Source organism: Amia ocellicauda, chromosome 15 (genome assembly GCF_036373705.1).
Source record: "Amia ocellicauda isolate fAmiCal2 chromosome 15, fAmiCal2.hap1, whole genome shotgun sequence".
Taxonomy (NCBI): domain Eukaryota; kingdom Metazoa; phylum Chordata; class Actinopteri; order Amiiformes; family Amiidae; genus Amia; species Amia ocellicauda.
In genome coordinates, this window is record NC_089864.1 from 30,646,303 (window position 1) to 30,669,855 (window position 23,553).

The following is a 23,553-nucleotide window of genomic DNA, read 5'->3' on the forward strand; positions in this document are numbered from 1 at the left end:
GAGACATCCCAAGAGCTAGAAATGCCCAACAGGTTCCAACTGCTGGACACCGAGTTGGACAGTGATGGCTCTGAGGGTGTTGGGAGAGCAGTTGAGTAACAGAGCCCCATGGTGTCCACTCCCCCACAGAACAGGGAGGTAATTATAGTAGGAGACTCGATTCTTAGAGGTGTAGATCACACAATGCGTTCTAGTGATAAGGAGACCCACATGGTATCTTGCCTGCCTAGTGTTCAGGCTGCAGATCTCCCTAAACTAGTTAATGGGCTACTGGCCAAAACCAGGGGGGAATCCACTGGTCATGGTCCACATTGGAACCAATGACAGAGGAAAAGGAAGGGCAGAGGTTCTGCAAGACAAATTTAAAGAGTTAGGAATGAAACTAAAGAGCAGAACCACCACAGCAGTTTTCTCCAAAACACTTCCGGTACCACGTGCATGGCCAGGGAGACAGGATCTTCTGGGATACATGGGACCTGTATAAACCGGACGGTCTACATCTAAACAGGAGGGTGGCTAACGCATTGGGAGAGTGTATGTGCAGAGTAATTGAGAATCTTTTAAACTAGGGACCAGGGGGGCAGGGAGCTCTGACAATGGGAGATGTTCCACTAAGGAAAGATGACAAAAGGAAAACTGCTAGTAGGAAAGTCCTGAAATGTTTGTACCTCAATGCCAGAAGTATAAGGAACAAGATGTTAGACCTAGAAGCCACAGTGCTGGCGTGTGACTATGATGTAGGAGTGAAAGAAACATGGCTTACAGAAAATGATGGAGTTGAAAAAATACACACAGTTTAGGAGAGACAGGCAGAATCAAAGAGGTGGTGGGGTAGCATGATAACATTTTGGGGCCTGACCATACAAGTCTTCTAAAATATTTGGGTTAGATTTTCATTAATTGAGCATTTGCAAATTATTCATATTTGAATGTGGTGATTTGTTTTCATCAAAGCATAACCCTAATGTACAAAAATTGCAATCTAAATTGTTAATCACTAACAGTACACTAATAAACAGGAACAGTAATTAAGATGCTGATTATTTATCTGTTCTGCAAATTAGATCAATATTTATCAGACAAGGTAAATGACCTTGCATTCGTACATCTGTTTTACAGACCACGATTGGTCAATACGTCCTTGTCTTCTGGGTGCAGAGTGGGAGCGGAGGGAGCGGGAGTGAGTTGAGTGAGTCCGAGCGAAACAATACAGAGTTTTTACAGTCAAGTCGAGAGCAACTGAGGCCCATTGAGCTATTTCTATTACATTTTTGTTTCTTCTCCAGCGAAATTGAGAGGAAGAGAAAAGGAGAAAAGGGTGAAAATAAGAGAGAAGAAACAACGAGCACTCCAAGCTAATGCTTCCAAATGTAAAGAAATAGCACGCATGTTTAGACCACCACTTAAGCTAAGTGAGGGAGACAGTCAGCAGCCCGGAGATGCGGCAGTACCAGAGACATCAGGTGCAAGCAGCTGCATTTTCAATGTTTAGAAAATTCAAATATCCAAACGATATTGTTTTCATTTAAAAAAAGTTCATACATTTGGTATTACTTACTGTTAGCCTATTATGAAAGAGTGAGGAGGAATTTAAATACCAAACCAATCACACTGTAGGCATCTCTCAAAAGGTTGTACTTTGTCAGGATTGCATAACGACAGAAAGAACAGTTTTTGCAGGATGTGCAGCTTCTGCTGACCAGACTCATCTCTTCCTCAGTGTGTCCGCCACTGTCAAATTCTATTTTATTACAGTGTATTCATCTAGAGGTGACATCTTCAGTCTTTCCCATTGTTTTGCCAAATTCTTTAATTCAGATTGAAGTCTTTCAGCTGTGGCCCTTTCATCAAATCTGAAGAGGCATTTTCTGACTTTTCCCAGTGCTGTCATTGGTAGCCCTTTCTGCCTTTTTGGATCCATACAGGCAACATTTTTCCAAAGGTTTTCTTTAGCCTCAAAGCGGCGGTGGATGCTCTCTACCACTATGTTCATGATTACATTATCCACTTTGATTTTGTAATCAGTGGCAGGATCTGGTAAAGTCTCATCCACTGACAACTCGCCCAACAACTTGACAACTTGCATATTTTTTTCTTCCTGACATGTTTTTCAGGGAGAGAATCGTGGACCTCAGCCTCAGAGTCAGCCTGTTTCTGAAGCTCTGGCTCACTCCACAAAGCCGTCAGCCGCTTGCTTTATACCCTAAAAGTCCCCGTCACATTCCTACAGGGCTGTCTTGGGTGCCCAGAACCAGCCGATGTCCATGCCACTGGTTTGTAGGTACTTTGAGAGGGGTGTTGTTAAATTAAAACTAGATTCAAGATGTGCACACATTACCAGACATGAACTCAGAACATAAGAAAGTTTACAAACGAGAGGAGGCCATTCGACCCATCGTGCTCGTTTGGTGTCCATTAATATCTAAGTGATCCAAGGATCCTATCCAGTCTATTTTTAAATGTTCCCAAACTTTCAGTTTCTACCACATCGCTGGGTAGTTTATTCCAGATTGTGACTACTCTCTGTGTAAAGAAGTATCTCCTGTTTTCCATTTTGAATGCCTTGAAGCCCAATTTCCATTTGTGTCCCCGGGTGCGTGTGTCCCTGCTGATCTGGAAAAGCTCCTCTGGTTTGATGTGGTCGATGCCTTTCATGACTTTGAAGACTTGAATCAAGTCCCCACGTAGTCTCCTCTGTTCCAGGGTGAAAAGGTTCAGTTCCCTCAGTCTCTCCGAGTAGGACTTTCCTTTCAGACCTGGAATAAGTCTGGTTGCTCTCCTCTGAACTGCCTCTAGAGCAGCAATATCCTTCTTGAAGTGTGGTGCCCAGAACTGCACACAGTATTCCAGATGAGGTCTAACTAGCACATTGTACAGTCTTAACATTACTTCCCTTGTTTTAAATTCTACACTTTTGATAATATACCCTTAGCATTCTGTTTGCCTTTTTTATTGCTTCCCCACATTGCTTGGATGGAGAAAGTGAGGAGTCCACATAGACTCCTAGGTCTTTCTCATGCATTACTTCATCTAGATCTGTACCTCCTATAGTGTAATTATAGTGGACATTTTTGTTACCTGCATGTATTACCTTGCACTTGTCCACATTGAATTTCATTTACCAGGTGTTGGCCCACAACTGAATATTATCTAAGTCCCTCTGAATAGCCTGTGCTGCCAAGATTGTATCTGCTGAGCCACCTATTTTAGTATCATCTGCAAATTAGACAAGTTTGCTAACTATCCCAGAGTCCAGATCATTAATATAGATTAGAAAAAGTAAAGGCCCTAGTACTGATCCCTGTGGAACTCCACTAACAACCTCACTCCAGTTAGAAGCAACTTGGGTCGTTGAGTGTGCTGAGAGTAAAGTGGAGAATCCCTGGTACTTTCCCTGCATGTTAGCAGCATCATCAGTCGCATTGCCAACACATTTTTCTATATTCAAGTTCTTGTTGTCCAGGACCTGTTTAAGAAGCTCAACGAACAACACTCCAGTTGAAGACTGGCAGTCCACCACAGCAGCAGTCTCTCATGGACAACATCTGTAACATAGTGAACAATAACACTACACTGGTCTTTGGATGTCTTGAGTGGTGTCTATCTGGACTGAAAACATCCCAGCTTCCCTGAATTCTTTTGCCACTTGTTCCTTTATCATCTGGTTGATGGTTTCCACAATTGAATCAACAGTTGTCTTGGAGAGAAAGGTAACAAGTGACCCTCTTTCACCTTTTCCCCCAGAATCACAACGCTTTTTACTTTTGGAGATGCAATCAGTTACGTGTTCATTCAGACAGACATCATTTGCTTAAAAGCAAAATCTGTTCAAGGAAGTTGCCATGGTCAACTGCCTGGTTCTCCAAGCTGTAGGCAGCTTCAGATTTGCCTCTGTAACTCAGACCACACTTTCCCATCACCTTGACAACATCAACCACCCTCTCCAGCACCATTCGCCTTTTCCTCACTGGTTGCCGATGCTCAGACATCTGTTGATTGCAGAGTAGGGATTTTATGTCTGCCTTGCTGGCTTGGGAGAATGTATGCATCTGCACAATCTGTGAGCAATGGTTATTTCATGCTCCTTTATCCTTTGGTGCACATGTGACCAGGTTAATTATCTCATTCCTTGACCCTGCTTGCATTTTCTTCCTCTCTCTCTCTTCTCGCTGCTCTGTTTCTGCTTTTTGATTTTGCAAAAGAACAATAATCAGTTACCTTAATTATAATCAAAGATCAAAATCAATTGAACTAACTAATTTACATATAATAACCCTGTTATACTTATACTCTATTGTGCACAGTATCATTGCTGCACCTGTCAATCTCTGCATTTGACCCTGTCACCACCATCACAGCTGCCTCCATCTCTTTCTCAACTCTCCTCATTCCCAGCGTCACCTGTGGCTGCTTTCATATGCAGACCAGAAAAATTAAGACATTTGCATTTGAACCACATTATTTTTATATAAGGCCAATAAAACCACGTTGTGCATACATATATATTAGTGTCCCTTTCTCTTGGGCATATACGCTTCTTAATTAAGAATAAATTATACTCTCTCTCTCTCTCATATATATATATATATATATATATATATATATATATAAATAAATCTTTGGAAAGATTTCGCCTGTATGGATCCAAAAAGGCAGGAAGGGCTACCAACGACAGCACTGGGAAAAGTCAGAAAATGCCTTGTCAGATTTGATGAAGTCTTTCAGCTGTGGCTCTTTCAATCTTAATTAAAGAGTTTGGCAAAACAATGGGAAAGTGTTGGGGTTAAATTGCTTTCCAGTAAGATACTAGTTAAAACTTGCTCTTATAAGGGTTTCCTTGTTCTTTTTAGGATTTCTCTGCTCAGGCTTATCTGTGTGGCAGATAGAGATAATTTCTACTGCTGTGGACATTCTTTAGTTAACAAACCAAAACTATATTACATGTTCTTATCAGTATAGTGTGTGCTGTGTCTTTGGTAACAGTGCTTCCATGTCTGGATGAAATATTGTTTCCCCAATTATAAAGAGTACCTCATGAATTATTGCTTCCTGTGTTTCGGAACTGCCCCGGGACATATGCCAAGAAAATATCATCCAGGTTCGGGACGGCCCCGAACCTCCTTTGAAATATTGCTTGTAGATGTATAAAAGGCTGTGTGAAACGTTCAATAAACTGAGATTAATGAACAGACATTGTGTCAGTGACTTTATTTCCCGGGCCTGTCTCCTGTTGAAAAGCCTCATCTGTTACTGGAAGCACTCACTGGGGTGCCTGATTCACTGGGACCCGAAGGGTTGCTTCAACTAAAGCATTGTACCTTAACAGAAAGACTGAAGATGTCACCTCTAGATTAATAGACTGTAAGATCCACTGAAATACCTGAATATGGTGAAGAGGTTGACAGTGGCGGACACACTGAGGAAGAGATGAGTCTGGTCAGCAGAAGCTGCAAATCCTGCAAAAACTGTTATATCGTTATGCAATCCTGACAAAGTGAAACCTTTTGAGAGATGCCTACAGTGTGATTGGTTTGGCATTTAAATTCCTCCTCACTCTTTCTATCACACAAGTGGTATGTGAAAGAAGTTTCTCAACCTTGAAATTTATCAAGAACAGACTGAGATGCACCATGTCCCAAGATCACTTGGAAAGCTTCATGATGATGGCTACAGAAAAGGAGATTCTGATGGCTCTTGACAGTGATGGGATAATTGACCGAGTTGCAGAGAAAAGTACACAGATGCGCCACCTACTGATTGTCTAAGGTAGGACTGGCTTCTGGTGCCAAATTATTTTAAATACTGTATTATTAGATCTAATGTTGTTAACAGCCATCGATAGCACTGCATCATAATTTATTATTATATAGTGGATGAATTTGTATTTGGGAACTGTACACGGTCGTGAGCCGGTCTGCGTCCCGGGCCATTTTTCAGTCCCAGTCCGACCCTGTTACAGACCAATCAGTCACACCAATCAGCTGCAACTGCAGCTGTAGATCACGTGAAAGCATATGATATGGTGTACTTAGATTTTCAAAGAGCTTTTGATAAGGTTCCACACCAAAGACTGATCCTCGAATTGGAAGCTGTAGGCATTCAGGGTAACCTCTGCGCAACAGCCTTCCGGGCCCCATCTCCAAAGGGGCAGGCACTCTATCTGCGGGACTCCAGCGAGGAGAAGACTGCAAGGAGACGCCACACAGCAACACCAGGCAACCATGATGATCTCTCCGATTCCAGTCCTGCTTTCTCCTTCCTCCTGCACCTGCACGCCATTGCCTCCCTAATCCCTCTAATCTCATCTCCCTGCCCCTCCCCTCCTCCTCCCTCCCCTCTACTCCACTCTGGAGGCCTGTGGAACTGCCACTCAGCTTCCAACAAGACCGACTTAATTTCCACCTTCACCTCCCACCACTCTGTATTTCCTCGCTCTCACCGAGACTTGGATCTCCCGAGAACTCAACCACCCCTGCCACCCTAACCTCTCTGTTTGTCCTGTCCCACTCCCCCCGTCTTACTGGGCAGAGAGGAGGAACAGGACACCTGCTCTCCCGTTCTCTCCTATGTCCCCCCCTTTCTCTACTCTCTCCGCAGCATTTGACACTGTCGATCATTTCATCCTCCTCTACTGCCTTGCTGACCTTGGAATCTCTGGAACTGCTCTCACCTAGTTCTCCTCCTACCTCAACAACCAGACCTAATCAAGTTACATGGCGAGGTTCCTCATCCACCCCCCAACCTCTCCTTACAGGTGTACCCCAAGGCTCCATCCTGGGTCCCCTCCTGTTCTCTCTCTACACTTGCTCCCTGGTCCCCCTCATCGCATCCCATGGTTTCTCTTACCACTTCCACGCAGATGATGCCCAGATCTTCCTGTCCTTTCCCTCTTCTAACCCTCTCATACCCTCTCGCATCTCTTCTTGTTTGTCTGCTATTTCCGCCTGGATGCACTCACACCACCTCAAGCTCAACCTCTCCAAATCAGATCTTCTCTTTTTCCCCCCTCTTCCTCACCTTCTGCTGATCTCTCCATCCCAATCCCCTTGGAATCTACGACACTCTCTCCCTCTTCCCCCGCTAAGAAACTAAGAGTCACCCTTGATCCACGCTGACACGCACCTGCAGATTCTTTCTGAGCAACATACGCCGAATCCGACCCTTCCTCACTAACTACTCGACTCAGCTGCTCGTCTAGTCACTGGTCCTGTCCCACCTGGACTACTGCAACTCCCTCCTGGCCGGCCTGCCTGCCTGCAACTACTACCCGCCCACTGCAGCTCATCCAGACCTCTGCGGCTCACCTGGTATTCTCTCTGCCCCGATTCGCACACGCTACTCCACTGCTCCGCTCCCTCCACTGGCTCCCAATACTGGCACGCAGTCAGATCAAGACATTGACCCTCACCTACTGCTGTCTCGACCACACTGCACCAAGCTACCTTCATTCCCTAATCTTCCCATACATCCCCTCCAGACCACTGTGGTCTTACAGTGACAAAAGACTAACTCTGCCTCCTCTCCTTCCTCCAGAGTCCTTCTCATCCCTGGCCCCTAAGTGGTGGAACAACCTTCCCACTGAAGTCAAGACAGCAGAGTCCTTGAACTCCTTCCGGCGCTTACTCAAAACACATCTTTTCAGACAGTACTTGTAATTTTGTCCTTTACTCTCCTGTAAAATAGCACTTATACAATGTTTATCATACTACTTGCACTGTTTATTTTGATCTCTCAAGTGCAAGGTAATACATGCAGGTAACAAAAATATCCACTATAATTACACTATGGGAGGAATAGAACTAGATGAAGTAAAGCATGAGAAAGATCTAGGAGTCTGTGGACTCCTCACTTTCTCCATCCAAATGTGGGGAAGCAATAAAAAAAGGCAAACAGAATGTTAGGGTATATTGTCAAAAGTGTAGAATTTAGAAAAAGGGAAGTAATGTTATGTTAGTAATGTAATGCACTAGTTAGACCTCATCTGGAATACTGTGTACAGTTCTGGGCACCACACTTCAAGAAAGATATCACTGCTCTAGAGGCAGTTTAGAGGACAGCAACCAGACTTATTCCAGGTCTGAAGGGAATATCCTACTCGAAGAGACTGAGGGAACTGAACCTTTTCATCCTGGAACAGAGGAGACTACGTGGGGACTTGATTCAAGTCTTCAAAATCTTGAAAGGCATAGACCACATCAAACCAGAGCAGCTTTTCCAGATCAGCAGGGACACATGGACCCAGGTACACAACTGGAAATTGGGCTTCAAGGCATTCAAAACGGAAAACAGGGGAGACGACTTCACACAGAGAGTTGTCACAAACTACCCAGCAATGTGGCTGAAGCTGAACATTTGGGAACATTTAAAATAGTATCCTTGGATCACTTAGTTATTAATGGACATCAAACGAGCACGATGGGTCGAATGGCCTCCTCGTTTGTACACTTTCTTATGTTCTTAAGAAATACACAATGTCCAGTCTTAAATCACGATCAGATCGATTGTCACTAAAGACTTAGATTAGAGATGTTCTCTGATGGAGCATTACTCAGATATTTTCTACATTGTGTCTAAAGTAACACTGGTTAAAAAAAAAAAATCACCCATGTCTACTAAATTACGGGCCTAGTCACTGCAGTGTAAACAAGAGCAAACATAGGAGGGCTAATGGTTTTAATATCTGCCTGGTTCTTTCAATTTAATTAAGGTGGAACTAAAGTGGTTCAGATGAGAATCCATACTTTCTCCATACAAACACTATGGATAGGTAAATACTGATGCCAATATAGCTGTCACTTTAAATCAGGAGCACATTAATTGGAAATGGTGCTATAGAACATCAAAATGTAATCTGGCTTTCATATACATTCATCTTAAAAGCTGCATTTAGAACTAACAAACATTGAAACGTATTAGGAAAGGAGGGCGGAGTCCTGGGACAAGAGGAACATCTGAATATTTAATATTGCCATCACAACATCCTGACATGCTATTCCAGAATGTTGAGATTAGTGTTAAACATTCCTTAACAGAGGCTTGAGTAAAACTGAGTATTGCTTTAGAGCTATATCAAGCCTTGATGAGGGATGAGTTAAACAAAATACATTAAAATGTACCTCCAATTAAATCAATTATTTATAAAATGAAATGTAATTGTCACCTAAGACAAATTCAAAGTATACCAAAAACCTTTCATGAATAAGAGCACTGTCAATGTCTTTGTTTAAGCAGTCATGTCACCTCAGCAGATTTAAATATCAGTAGGGTTTGCATTTTTCTGTTTACACCCAGACCTAAACTAGATTTCCAGTAAGCCCTTGGTGCTTAATTACAACACTGCATTGCTTCCTGCTGAAAAGTTTCCCATTGAAAGGATAACCGTCTGAAATGAAACTAAGAATTAAAAGTCTGAAACATTTTAATAGGGCCTAGCTCTGGCAGAGAGATGAGGCTACAAAACACTGTTAAGAGACTTTAAATACGAGTAGTTTTCTAACCTTGATTGATCTAATATATACAAATAAAACCTAGCTAAGTATTTTTTTAAATGTAATATTAAAGAACATGCACGTTATATTTCTATATATAAGTGGTTACATGAGATAGCAGGAAACACAACCTAAATTCCAACCAAGCACATTCCTATTAATTAGGACAATAATTTAATAGTGCTCAAATTTAATCTGAAAACGTGATCAGGGAAATGATGCAAAAACCTTGAAAAATACAAACCCCCCAAAATCAATGATAGGTTAAGTGCCTTGTGGTGGGTGCTGCAGTGAGATAAAAGCTAGCAAACCAGAGCATGCTGTAGTGAAGCACAATATATCACCATTGGCTCAAAAGTTTCAGAACAGGTAATTGGCCAAACAGCTTAAACCATCTCACAGGAGCACTGGTGGCCATGAACATTGCATCACCTAATATCAGTGGGTGTTCCCACCAGTTTGTCCTGCCTTTAACGCATTGACTAGTCTACAGCGCTTCAAATACAGCATCTCTAGAGAGACTCAATAAGTGTTTGACATCATGAAATAGAGAAGACTGCTAAACTTTACCTGTGCAGAAACTTGAAAGATGAAGGACCTTAGGTTTTAAAATCCACTTTCCTATCAGTAATATAATCCAACAATATTTTAATTGTAGACTATTTCATTTGAGAATTGATTCCCTTTGTTCAGATGTCTTCAGAAAACTTTCACAAATGGGGTGTAAATAAATAAAAAAAATAAATCGACTAGAACACTTTATTAATAGACTTTGTGGTAAGATTCCACATTATTGCCCTTTAGTACAGCTTGGGGTCGGACTGTCCTCCCCCTAAAAGCATGATTTTGAAGGCACTGACTTGTTCTAATATTTCTAGTCGAGTATAATTCTAAACTGACTTTGCTTACTGGACCACATATGGACTTTAAGATAAGGCAATGCGCCACCTAATCTAATGTAGCCTGAACAAAGTTCTCCCTTCACCCTCAGTGATGCCACATTGCATATGATCAAAATGCTCTTCCTAGGCAATTCCTCTCCTTAATGTGTTCTTCCTCTGTGCAGTGAGACCCACAGGGTTGATAAGGCCTGTGGGGATCTAAGCACTGACACAGGACACAGGAACTGCCACCCACTGTGCTGCAGTCTAAACCAGTTGTACAGAAAATAAATGAAAGAGAAGCGTCCGTTTTCTAACAGGGGGCGTATGCAAAGATGAAACCACTTGGGGAGTCAACAAATGGTGGATGGCAGTGGCAGAGAACCGGACGTGAAGTATCCAAAACAACAACAATTCAGCGAGCACAGCAATTCAATTACTTAGAGCTGATGAAATTAGGGGCTGCTTTGTTTTACGATCTCATGTGATGTCCCTCAGTCCACCAGTTGTTGGAGATGCAGTAAGCAACACTGCGACTTGATGAGCTAAGGTCATGCTACCCTGTGTTCAACTATGTTGTGTTACTGAAAGGATCTTGGAACCGGGAAATGGATTTTAACACCTCAGCCTCCACAACATTCGAGCTTCAATCACAATACCGAGTAGGCTGGAATGTAGGTAAATGACAAGAGACCAGCGATGGTGAGCATGACAAAAACAACATGACAGTGAAGGAAAGAGACAAGGAGAGCGTTACACACAAAGAGCCAAGCAGGGCGTACTCAGAAATCGGGTCCTTCTGCCACCTGGTTTGATGGTCACTCGCTCCGACACACAGCTGAACTTTACGCAGCCTGTGGCACAAAAACAAGGGAGAGGGAGAGAGAGAGAGAGACGTACACAAATACACAGTAAGAATGGTACAAATCGATAGCCATGAGCAGCAAGGACGAGGTGGAAGCAGACAAGACAAGACCCTAGGCACACAGACAGCTGTCCAGTAGGGGGTGGAGTAGACAAAGATTCCTACTGTGATGGGCATTCCATTGTAAGGCACCAAAGTAAATTCATTTACCATTTTACTAAATGCATGCATCCTCCTCTTAAAAAATACAATAAAAATAATCCCTCTCTCTCTCTCTCTCTCTCTCTCTCCCACCACATACATGCATGTACAAAAAGTCAAAGTTTGCACAACCTTTGTAGATGTGATGGTGAATGCTCCCATTCATACAGTCTAATGAGAGAGAAATGGTCACAACACAATACTAGTAATGGTTTACAGCATCACTAAATAAGCATTTCTGTAAGAAGCTCATTGAAAAAACAAAAACAAAGGTTGAAATCTACATGTATTCAGCATCAATTTCAAAGATTACAAGTTTATGGATGTTCACTTACTGCTCATCATTCCACTCAATTTGAATCTGAAGATGAAGTCTGAATGTTTTGTTTTAATAGATAAATATATTTAGTATATAGATGGAAATATTTAACAATGCAAAACAGGGGTTGCAACCATGGTGCAGGAAAGCCAGTCTTCTATTTCAGCTGCTTTCTGAAATAATTTGTACAAGTTACATTTCTCAAGGGCTGCAAAAATACTATTTTGATAATCGATTAATCTGTCAATTACTACTTCGATTAATCGGATAAAAAAATATTCAAGCATTAAATGCAAGTGTTTTATTACAAAAATCTAAAGTTTTGAGTTCTCTCATCTTGCAGAATGCCGTCTAACACCTTGAGATGTCAGTTATAAAACAATATAAAACATATGTGAAAAAAATAAAGGGTTTTATTGCATATAGTGCATATAGCAACAGATGTTTTTACATTGTTCTCAAAACACAAAGCTGTTTTACTCTTCAGTTTGAATGGTGCTAAACTGTTTTGATAATGAAAAATAAAGAAAACACATTACATTCAGTGTTTACTGCTTTTCTACATCAAATAGCTTCAACTCAGTCCAATACTTGACTATGGAGGTAGAATGTTTTTTACTGAAATGAGATGATACGAGTATGCATAGTAGCACAATATTTACATTTACATGCACAGTGGATGATGCATCCATTCTTTAAGTGTGTGGGGGAAAAAAAAAAAAAGTGCATTTTCCCTTTCCCACCTTGAACACTGACTGAAACGAGTTTGATTCAATCAGATTTTACATGTGTTAAAAATGTCATTGACCAATGAAACACGGGAGGAAGATGTGGATGCTGGAAAAGCTTATGATCTGCCCGTCTAACCACGAAGAACTACACAACAGAACAAATAAATATACTGACAATGTCAAGCTATAGCAGAGGAGCTTGGCATGAATGGTACGTACTGTCTTAATATAGCTAAAATTCTAGGTGGAAGCACAGAAATGACGAAAATGTGACTTGCACTTTCAAATAAATAGTTTAACGTTGAAACATACACTCAGCTTTTGTGTCTTTATGGTGAGGTCGGTGTAATGTGTGTGATACTTTATTATTATTTATCTTTATTTCTTCAGCAGCCCCGTTGCAAACAAAACGAAACTCAAACGTTTTCCTTTTTTCATTTACGATATACATTCATATTTTGAATTCAATATTTATGGCACTAATTTGACCATATAATCCGAGCCTTCTGCAATGTGCCACGGCTGTGCAACGTACTTCCAGAGGCTCCGAGAGGCAAAGTTTCCCCGATTTTTTTCCTGTTGCACCCCCACTCACACTGTCTTTGAATGCCGGAAAATTGCAGGATGTACCCATTCACACAGAAAACAAAGAATGCCGGCAAGTGCGCTTTAGCCTTGGGAACGAGATACAAAAGATGTGGATTCGGGAGAGGAGACACGGACCGATATTCTGGACGTGTTTGTAAAATTTTGATCATTTCCCTGTTTTGCCAGTTTCCTTCCATTGTGTTTACTGGCCTATTGGTTCTAACCAAGGCGGCGGTTCAGAACAAATAATCAAGAGGAAAGGAAATGATACGTCAATCTAGGAGCAAATTAGTGCTATGAGCAGTTCATCAGGTTCTATGATTGTGTGTTTTTGCGGTGTGGTCACAGGACCCAGAAGTTTGAACCAGTGAACCCAGTATAAGACTCAGTTCATGATTGCATAACGAGAGGCACTGTGTGGGCTCTTGACATATACTGCAGCAAAGTTAAATCAACTAAATGAGAAAAAAAAACATGACATTACATTGTGTGTATATCTATATCTACCAAAAGTCTGGGTGTGCAGATCTGCAATTGATTGATTGCATTTTTTTTTTTTTCATTTTTTTAAGTTTGACATTACTACCTTAAAATCTAATTAAATAACTCGAAACAAACTACCGTCAGTGTACACGGTAATGCAGTCTAACACGTTTACCTGTATAGAGATATTATATTTTGCATGATTTAGTATGATTTGGTATATAACTTCTGACATGCGTGTGACAATAGTTACCATAACAATCACCAACCTTTTGGTTCATCAATAATGCTCAGAATTGCTGGGACTACATTATTTTCAAACTTCGCCATTTCTAATGGCCCAGTCTGTTTTTCGTTATGGTCACAACCTTATTCACCCCTATCCTGACTGGTTACTACTGTTTTTTCAGAGGTTTCCCTGTAATGTTCCTTACCACGTATGGAGTTATTGTGAAATGTATGCTGTCAATATACTTCATCTTAATCTAAAGCACAGGGAGGGTGAGAGCTGAAGATGGCAGTGGCGTACCTTGCGCAGGTGCGGAGAGGCTTGGCACAGACAGTGCAGCGTCACTCGTGTAGGCCGAGCACAGGTTCTCACTGGAGGGAGAGGGCTTCAGGGGCTGCAGGAGGGGACTCTGCCCAGGTTCGGTGACACCCCCAGGGCCCAGCAGAGTCTGCTGTGCTGGGTACACTGACGGTGCACTCTGAGCTGATAAAGTGCCTACAGAACAATCACAGGCGGGGGGTCATAACCAGGGTCGCTTTGGGTCTTTGGTTTGACACTACTGGTCTGATGTAATATTAATAAAATATATCTAAAGGATATTAGAATGATCCAGGAAGATTAGTCAGTATTTATTTTCTTTTATGTGCTATAATAGTAAGAGAAATGGCGGTAAAAGTTATAAAATGAAGGCCCCTTTGTAAAACTTGTCAAATGTCCAAGATGTTATCCAATGACCCCAGAGAGTATTACACAATGGCAAACATATGCTGTTACTGATGTTAAGTGTCTGTATTTGATATTAGCCCAGAAAAACATATACATGTACACAGTTATGAAGAAAATGTTATATTTTTGTCAAAAGAGGTTTTGAAGGGTTCTAATGAATTGGATACTTCTGCATTACCTGGCTGCAGGGGGCTCTTGCTGCCCTGTGAACTGTTTCTACTGGACTTGCTGCCCTTCCCCTTGTTGGGCCGCCGCCGCCGCCCAGGCAGGGGTGCCACAGGAGGCATGATCACAGATGGGAGGGCTTTCCCCAGCTTTGCGTACAGACTTTCGATCTCCTGCTTCTGCCGTGCCTGCAGAGCCTGAATCTCTTTCATGTGCCTGGAAGCAAAGAGGGGAAAACATACTATTGAAAATTTACAATATTCAAACAAACAAAATAAGGGATATTAGGAGGAGTACTCTGCCACACAAATCGAGAATACTGCACATTAGTCAAACATTAGAAGCGCAATCTCCATTTATTTTATTAAATGGTGTAAAATTTCCTGACCAACTTTTCAACCACATAAAATAACGTCTCCCCATCAGTGCATCTGACACCTTGCAAGACATTCTAATGACAGTAGGAGAAGCTAGGGCACGTTTCTTTCCTGTATCTTAACATTCCTTACTCAACACGTCAAGAGACCTACTTCTGCCGCAGTCGGTGAAGCTCCTGCTTAAGGTCCTCGTCCTCAAACTCTGAGTCGTTGTCACTGCTGACGTAGGAGTTGAAGGAGTTGTGCAGGCTGGGCAGCTGCAGGGAGCTCTTGGAGAGGGGACTGGCGTCTCCGTCGGTGCTCTGGGAGGGCCCGTTGCGCTGGCTGTGCTGCTCTGCCATGCCTTCTCCGCTTGGGGCCTCAGGGTCCGCCATGGGGGCTGCCATCTCATCCTGGGCTCGGCTCACAGAGAAGCGTCCGACCTTGGTGTCCGCGCGGGTGGTCACCTGGAATCGGCCGATGGTGGTGGGCTGCGCTGCCCCAGCTTCAGTCCCGGGCTCAGTTCGGTGGGGAAGAGGAGGCAAGCCATCCACCACATCCTGCGGGTGACCGCGATACTGTTTGGTGGACTTATGCAGCGTGTGCTCAGGGCTAGACAGGGTGGAGGAGGACGAGGAAGAGGAAGAGGACGAGGATTTGGAGGTGGAAGATGAATTGGATTCCATGGAGCTGGACACAGCTTGGCTTTCTTTCCTTAACACAGCTTCATCGGAAGTCATGGACACCTGGTGAAGACAGATATGAAATTGTACCTGGGAGTAGGGCTGGGTGATATATTGAGTTTTTGCGATATACTTGTTAAATTATTTTGGGGGCTTAAGCTTATATCGCGAGTATCGAGTTTGTAATTTTTATGCAAGTATGTATAGCTGCAGACCAGGAAACCATGGAATGTGAGAGGAGTAACTCATTTTTTTATGCAGCCAAATCACTTTGCAGGAAATGCTTGTCAATCTTTGTGGCCAATCACTTGCAGAAGACACTTAGTCATTTTTTATTCTGCCATTTGCCTTCATTTATGAAAGTAAGGCAGGAGAAAGAATGAAGAGGAAGAAGCAAATGCGTTTCCGTAGTGTGTTACTATCAAATAATTTTTGTTGATGTTAGTAAATGAGTAGTTTTGATGCAACTGCTTATGAAGTTAGTTTTAATAAAATGTTTGAATTACACACTAAAAACAGAAGCAAATCCCCAAACCTGTATACATATACACACACATGGTTTCCCGCAGTGCTTTTCAAGCTAAATCAGCCCCCCTGGCAAAACGTGTGTGAGCTACAAAACAAAACAAATTCACACGTTCTGTTCTGCCCCACTCACGTCACCGGATCCTGATCTGCAGGAACCCCCAACAATACGACATCACACCCCCCACCCCCCGCTAATTTAGATAGATATAATTTGTATGAAATTAAAGAATAATAAAGTTTGTTTGCATTTTAATAAATTGGAAAGCAATGTAAACAAATGCAGAATGTTTCATTTTCCTTTTATTAAGATGGTGAAGTGGTACAACAGAGTTTATTTTATTATAATAACTATTTTGTACCACTATGTTGTACTGATGAGCAGAATCAAAATGCGAGCATCGGAGAAGAAATGTACCTCTTTAGTAAGGACAGATGTTAAATGTGCCACTATAAACCCAGATGTGGTAAATCTACCTGAATCTATACCATTTTACAGCATGTGTTGCGTGATTACTTGTGTTATGCGACAGTAAATAATACTGTGTATATGTATATACACTCACCTAAAGGATTATTAGGAACACCATACTAATACTGTGTTTGACCCCCTTTCGCCTTCAGAACTGCCTTAATTCTACGTGGCATTGATTCAACAAGGTGCTGAAAGCATTCTTTAGAAATGTTGGCCCATATTGATAGGATAGCATCTTGCAGTTGATGGAGATTTGTGGGATGCACATCCAGGGCACGAAGCTCCCGTTCCACCACATCCCAAAGATGCTCTATTGGGTTGAGATCTGGTGACTGTGGGGGCCAGTTTAGTACAGTGAACTCATTGTCATGTTCAAGAAACCAATTTGAAATGATTCGACCTTTGTGACATGGTGCATTATCCTGCTGGAAGTAGCCATCAGAGGATGGGTACATGGTGGTCATAAAGGGATGGACATGGTCAGAAACAATGCTCAGGTAGGCCGTGGCATTTAAACGATGCCCAATTGGCACTAAGGGGCCTAAAGTGTGCCAAGAAAACATCCCCCACACCATTACACCACCACCACCAGCCTGCACAGTGGTAACAAGGCATGATGGATCCATGTTCTCATTCTGTTTACGCCAAATTCTGACTCTACCATCTGAATGTCTCAACAGAAATCGAGACTCATCAGACCAGGCAACATTTTTCCAATCTTCAACTGTCCAATTTTGGTGAGCTTGTGCAAATTGTAGCCTCTTTTTCCTATTTGTAGTGGAGATGAGTGGTACCCGGTGGGGTCTTCTGCTGTTGTAGCCCATCCACCTCAAGGTTGTACGTGTTGTGGCTTCACAAATGCTTTGCTGCATACCTCGGTTGTAACGAGTGGTTATTTCAGGTCAAAGTTGCTCTTCTATCAGCTTGAATCAGTCGGCCCATTCTCCTCTGACCTGTAGCATGAACAAGGCATTTTCGCCCACAGGACTGCCGCATACTGGATGTTTTTCCCTTTTCACACCATTCTTTGTAAACCCTAGAAATGGTTGTGCGTGAAAATCCCAGTAACTGAGCAGATTGTGAAATACTCAGACCGGCCCGTCTGGCACCAACAACCATGCCACGCTCAAAATTGCTTAAATCACCTTTCTTTCCCATTCAGACATTCAGATTGGAGTTCAGGAGATTGTCTTGACCAGGACCACACCCCTAAATGCATTGAAGCAACTGCCATGTGATTGGTTGGTTAGATAATTGCATTAATGAGAAATTGAACAGGTGTTCCTAATAATCCTTTAGGTGAGTGTATATCCCATAACATCAACAACAGAAGTAACAGTAATCACGCAACACGCGCTGTAATGTGTTGCATTCTGCGCATTTCATGAAGTCTATTCTGCAGGGTTCAGTGCATTCCCTGCTTTTTCGTCAAAATGTAGTTTGACAGCCAGTATTTGTTATTGTGTACATTGTTTATACAGGCATAATAGGCATTTTTGTATTGTTACTTTTTATTTATTTAATATAACTTGTGTATTTAATGTAAGTCAGGTAAAACCATGACAGCCTAGCAAATATGGATAAGTGCTTCAGCTCAGAAATAAATATTATTAATTGCATATTTAATAATTAAAGAAAGATTTCTTGTTTGAATGCCTTTGGTATTATTTTGTAGCTTGTTCGGAGAAAAACAAGAAATAGAAATATATAGTTTACTGCCCAAACTTTTAAAAATATTGAGATATTTTTTGGTTATATCACCCAGCCCTACCTGGGAGTAGGCCCAAAACGTGCAAAAAAAAAAAAAAAAAAAGTTACTAGATGTCTATCTTTTATCAACCACTGTAACAATGAACCAGACACCTATAGTTAGAGGATATTGAAAACAAAGTGGGTGGAGAGTTGATTCATCATATAAAGTAAGAACCCACCTGGAATCTTCCTAGCTTGATAACACCTGCTGCGAGAGCGGTGCCCGAGTCGACTTCTACAGCTGCAGAGCCTGCACAGAAATCTCAATGTCAGTGAATGTACACAGCTCCACTTAACTGTACTGATCCCATTATTCCAGCACCTTCATTCTTACAAATCCCCCTGGTATATGTAGGCAATGTTTGTCAATGCATTCATTATGATTTTGATTTCCGCATCATGCAATACTGACCAAGCTGTTTCCAAGTTATATTAAATATGCAAGACCGATTTAACAATTGTTCTAATGGGGGAGATATCAAAAAATTGTGTTGTGTTATGTTTTGTTGATTCTTATCTACACTATATGACCAAAACCTGGAAAGGTGCGTGACATTTCTCAAGTCTCCATGTCACATGAAAAGTTTATTTTGGCTTGTGTTTTATTACATACCTATAGGGAGAAGCTGCCCAGCCAGATAACTCTGGTCTCCAACACTTGAAGGAGGTGAGGTCACTGAAGACTGAGGAAGGGGGAAAAAAGTTGGAAAACCAAAACCACCAAACCCATGTTTTGGTTACATTTTTACTTATGTAACATATAGTTCCCAATAAATGTGATTTTAAATAATGTAAAAGCATGAATATTTAATACGGCACCAAAAGTTCGGTCTTTTATGTTTTGCACACAAGGTAAGTTACTAAAAACTGTATGAAGTGTCTTCTTGCAATTATGCATTATGTATATTTAAAGAGGAGATTGCACTACTGGACACAGAAATTAACACAGTGCTGTGAGGCTTAACATTTTAATTCTCCAGCTGTGTAAAAAGAAAAAACAATTAATAAGCTTTTAACTTTCCTGCTCTTTACGGTTTTCTTTCTACAGAAGTTTAATTATGATTCAAAGCATCCTGAAAAGGTTTTTAAAATCATTTAAACCCTTTCTGCAAATCCCATATATGGCTTCATTTTGATCACAGTTTAATCCTTTACATCAGCTTTTGGCTGGTAATTCTTACAGTTTCTCTCTTCTCTCCATTTGCAGCACCTCACAACATTGGCCTCTCTCACTCGGCCTCCTCCTCTTACCTGTGCAGTATTAACCAAGACTGTCTCTGGGCTCAGGGCCCGTCTTAACTGGGCATCCAGGTCTTCCAAAGGCTGCTGAGACTAATGAAAAAAAATTAAGTTAATATTAACCTGAAAAGATTTTGATTTTATTTTAAAATAAATCACTCAAAAAATCTATATAAAAATGAAATGTTTGTGTCCATGATTGCTTATTGGTTTTAATGTTTTTGTTCCCTTTCAGTTTCTGTATTCAAAATCAAAATGATGTGAAGACTGTGATATAGGGCCTGATACCTTTTAACCTTAAACACTAACCAGGTTATTATTTTTCTTAACAGATGCCTTTAACCAGGGTGACTTACAGTTGTTACAAATGTTACATAATTCAAGACAAAACAAAACAATACATAATTTCAGTCCAAATAAGAGTAAAACTACGAGCAAATACGCAATGCAGTACAGTCTACAAAAATATACAACTCCCTCAAAAATATCCTACACAATTATGATTACATACACTATGTACATGACCTTTAAGGTCATAACGAAAGGTATAGCATGAATGGTGCACTTAATATGGCTCAGATACACAGTGATATAAGGGGATACATGAAGTTCATTGAAGCTCTAGTTTGTATTCAAAATGTTATTTAGATTATAAAGCTGGTCACATAAAATTGTATTAATCTTGGTCTTCATCTCGACCCATTCGGACTTGGTCTTGGATTCAACAGGCTTAGGCTTGGTCTGGGTCTCAAGACACTTGGTCTTTACTATTTTGACAACAGGCCGAGTTTTCAAAGAGTTTGGTGGGCTCCACAGCAGACAGGGTTCCATGAACAACAACTGAGATTAATATTAATCTCTTAATTTATACATTGGTTTGATACAAATACATTTCCAAGGCAGAGAGAGCAACCAAAAAGGTGATATGATTGCACAATTGAAAGAAAAATAAAAAAAACAGCAGAATAAAAATTCTAAGGAAAAATGTTTAACTTAATTATGATGATGACAAACATTGAACGGCTCTTCTGACTTCCTTTAGTCAATAGGCACATGTTCAGTAAAGGCTTTGGGTCATTTTGCAAAACATTTCAGACTGTGTGGCTTGGAAAAGGCAACACACTACAGAATTTCTCCTTTTTAACAGAACAGCAAACTCCTAAGATGTACATGGTTTCCAATCAGAGGGTTAATTGAGAAGGACTGAGACCATGCTGGACAGTTTTTATAGGAAACTCCTTCATGCACAGATTCTGTTTGAAAACATTCTGCTCATGCGTCTTACAAAGGTGAGAGAGACCAAGAGAGACCAAGAGAGAGAAGGAAAGGGAGGAAGGAGGTGGGGGAGGGGAGTGAGAGCAGGTCTCAGGGTAGTTGAGAAGCACCTGGGTTAAAGAAGGTCCTGGAAAGGGTGGCAGATGTTCAGTGGGTGGAGTGCCAGCCTGCATTTCTGTGCCTACAGGCAACACCTGACAATGAAGAGGAAATGAAACAAGGGAACTTAGTCACAGAAAAGACCAAGCATACAATTCCCTTCAGCTTACATTCTGCCCATTATGTGCAAAACAGTCATTCAGCTGAAATTAGTCAAGGTTTTTAGTTTGAACACCATAATTATATATCCCCTGGCATTATTTTATTGTTTTATAGATTGACTGCAATAACTGCAGATAAGGTTTATGACAATTATTTAAAGTGAGGCCTGAAATAATGAAGGTGCTACATTATTATTATTTTTATTTCTTGGCAGACGCCAGACGCCATCAACTTCATATAAATATAAATGCCTGTTCATATCAGTCTATTCAAATATGTGCTTTTGGTGATTGATACTTAAATAGCTCATAAAAGTGTAGAGACTGTAGAATACATCACCAGTGATGATGCAAACGTCAAAGTGTTTTGAAAGTTGACCCAATTAATTGAGAATGGACTATAAATTGAACTTCTCTTGGAACATGCATTTAGCCAGTTAAGTATGTGGCGTCAGAAACACAAATGTGAACTACAGGTTAGGATCCTCCAAGGGGATTGAAGGAGTTACTTTTTCCAGTATTCTCAAATTAGTTGCTTCTTTGCTAAATGATGAGGGGAACAAAATACATAATTCATATATCCATAATTTAGTTACAAGAAAAGAGCCCTATGCATGCAAAACATTAATTCTTTAAGAGGTTAGGATTTCAGGCACTGATTTCAGCAATGAGGTGTTAACAAAAGGGATGTTAAAACAGGACAATGAGTTCAGACCACAAACCACATAGATATCTTGAAATACTTTCAGGTCTTTTTGTGTAACCAGCTGGGACAAAATAACGAAAAAGCATAGAATTGATTGAATCACTGCATCAGAGTATGAACATGAAGTCTTTCACACCACATACACAGTATTCTTGAAACACAGATGGATATGGCTTGCTTTGTTTTGGTACAGCGGAACACCCAGACATTGCTAATCAAAATGAAAGCTGCACTTACGGGTACTCTTCCCAGGGGGGGCTTGGATGAGGGTGTACCCGCTTTTCCCAGAGCCTGTGTGCTGGAAGTGGGGGTCTGCCCATAGTTGGCAGGGGTACCAGCTTGCCCAGGCGTGGAAGCTGGGGTGGACGTGGTCTGCCCAGTAACTCCCAGGGGCAGGCTGGTCGGCGGTGTGGGGGCAGCAGTTGTGGTCGTGGATGAGGTACCTGTAGGGGCTGAGGTTCCAGGCATACTGGGGGTCCCTGCAGAGTCCGCAGCTTCATGCTGAGCAGAGGACATGCTGGGAACGTGCTCGCTGAACAAAGAGCGCAGCTTTTTATCCAGGGTCTTGATGTCATCGATGCCGGGAGCCTTGCCCTGCGGGTCGCCCTCACACTCCAGGCAGTGGGTGTGGGGCTGGTTGGGGAAGGGGGTCGGCTGGGGCTGGGTGTGAACTAGGGTCTGCTGCACCACTGGGATGTTAGTGGTCACAGGTTGCAGGTTAGGGAGGGGCAGTTGGGGGAGTAAGGACACGCCCCCTACCACAGAGGTGGACTGTGACTGGGTGACAGTCTGCGTAGCAGAAGTCAGAGCAGCAGCAGCAGAGGCAGAGCTGTCCGGATGAAGCGGAGCTGGGGGCTCGGTGCTGTTGCTGATAATCAAAGGTCCGGAAGCTGAGGGGACTATACTGCTGGGCACTGTCCCAGTGAGTACCTGCTGCACTGAGGTCATGGGAAAGGTGGCAGAGGTTGGCAGAGTGGTGACCGGTGCAATTGTATGCAGCTGGGCGAGAACAGGCAGCGTTACGGAAGCTGGGGCGCTGATGCTGGGAGCGGCTGCACTAAGCGGGACAGGCTGGGATGAGTGGGCAGGTGGAGACAGAGGGCCAGGCTGAGATGGGGGAGGTACAGCCCCAGCGTTCCCCACCAGACTCAGCGCTGGAGCGGACTGCGGTGGCTGGGTGCTAGGCGGCGGCGAGGATGAGCTGGGGAGGGAGACAGCAGGCAGGGAGACAGCAGGCAGGGAGGCAGTGCTGGCCTCGGGGACACTGCTCAGACACTGAGTTAATGGGGGAGAGGTGACAGAGCCGCTGGAAGGGGCGGTCACAGTCACAGTGGTCTCTGGGATGAGTCCGGTTAATAGGGTGGGCAGTAAGGGGGCCATAGAGAGGTTGACCATGGGCGGAGCAGTACTGGGGCCCTCCTCATACTGGGCCTGCCGCATCTCAGCAAAGGCCTGCTGAAGACTCACTGAGGAGGCCGAGTGAGAGAGGCCAATGTTGTGAGGTGCTGCAAATGGAGAGAAGAGAGAAACTGTAAAAGTCCACTTGAAAAAGCCTAGGGGTTCAAATGGAAAAGCTGTTGTGTTTTAAAATTAATAAAAATAAGAA

The 23,553-nt window shown here is 42.3% G+C and overlaps 1 protein-coding gene across 9 annotated transcripts in view; it reads right to left on the minus strand.

The window, feature by feature from the left end:
- Positions 1-23,553, minus strand: part of LOC136772021 (serine/threonine-protein kinase WNK1) — a 182,483-nt gene that overhangs the window by 9,866 nt on the left and 149,064 nt on the right. For 5 of the 9 annotated variants that reach the window (XM_066724672.1, XM_066724674.1, XM_066724671.1 and 2 more), the window contains 9 exons: positions 22,185-23,452; positions 21,092-21,175; positions 19,719-19,799; positions 19,081-19,150; positions 18,647-18,717; positions 15,207-15,778; positions 14,690-14,892; positions 14,086-14,280; positions 11,131-11,223 (listed from right to left, as the gene is read on the minus strand). In XM_066724672.1, coding sequence (XP_066580769.1) covers positions 11,131-11,223; positions 14,086-14,280; positions 14,690-14,892; positions 15,207-15,778; positions 18,647-18,717; positions 19,081-19,150; positions 19,719-19,799; positions 21,092-21,175; positions 22,185-23,452 — 2,637 coding nt within the window. The remainder of the gene's footprint in view (positions 1-11,130; positions 11,224-14,085; positions 14,281-14,689; positions 14,893-15,206; positions 15,779-18,646; positions 18,718-19,080; positions 19,151-19,718; positions 19,800-21,091; positions 21,176-22,184; positions 23,453-23,553) is intronic. The other 4 variants (XM_066724678.1, XM_066724676.1, XM_066724673.1 and 1 more) reach the window with 3 other exon arrangements.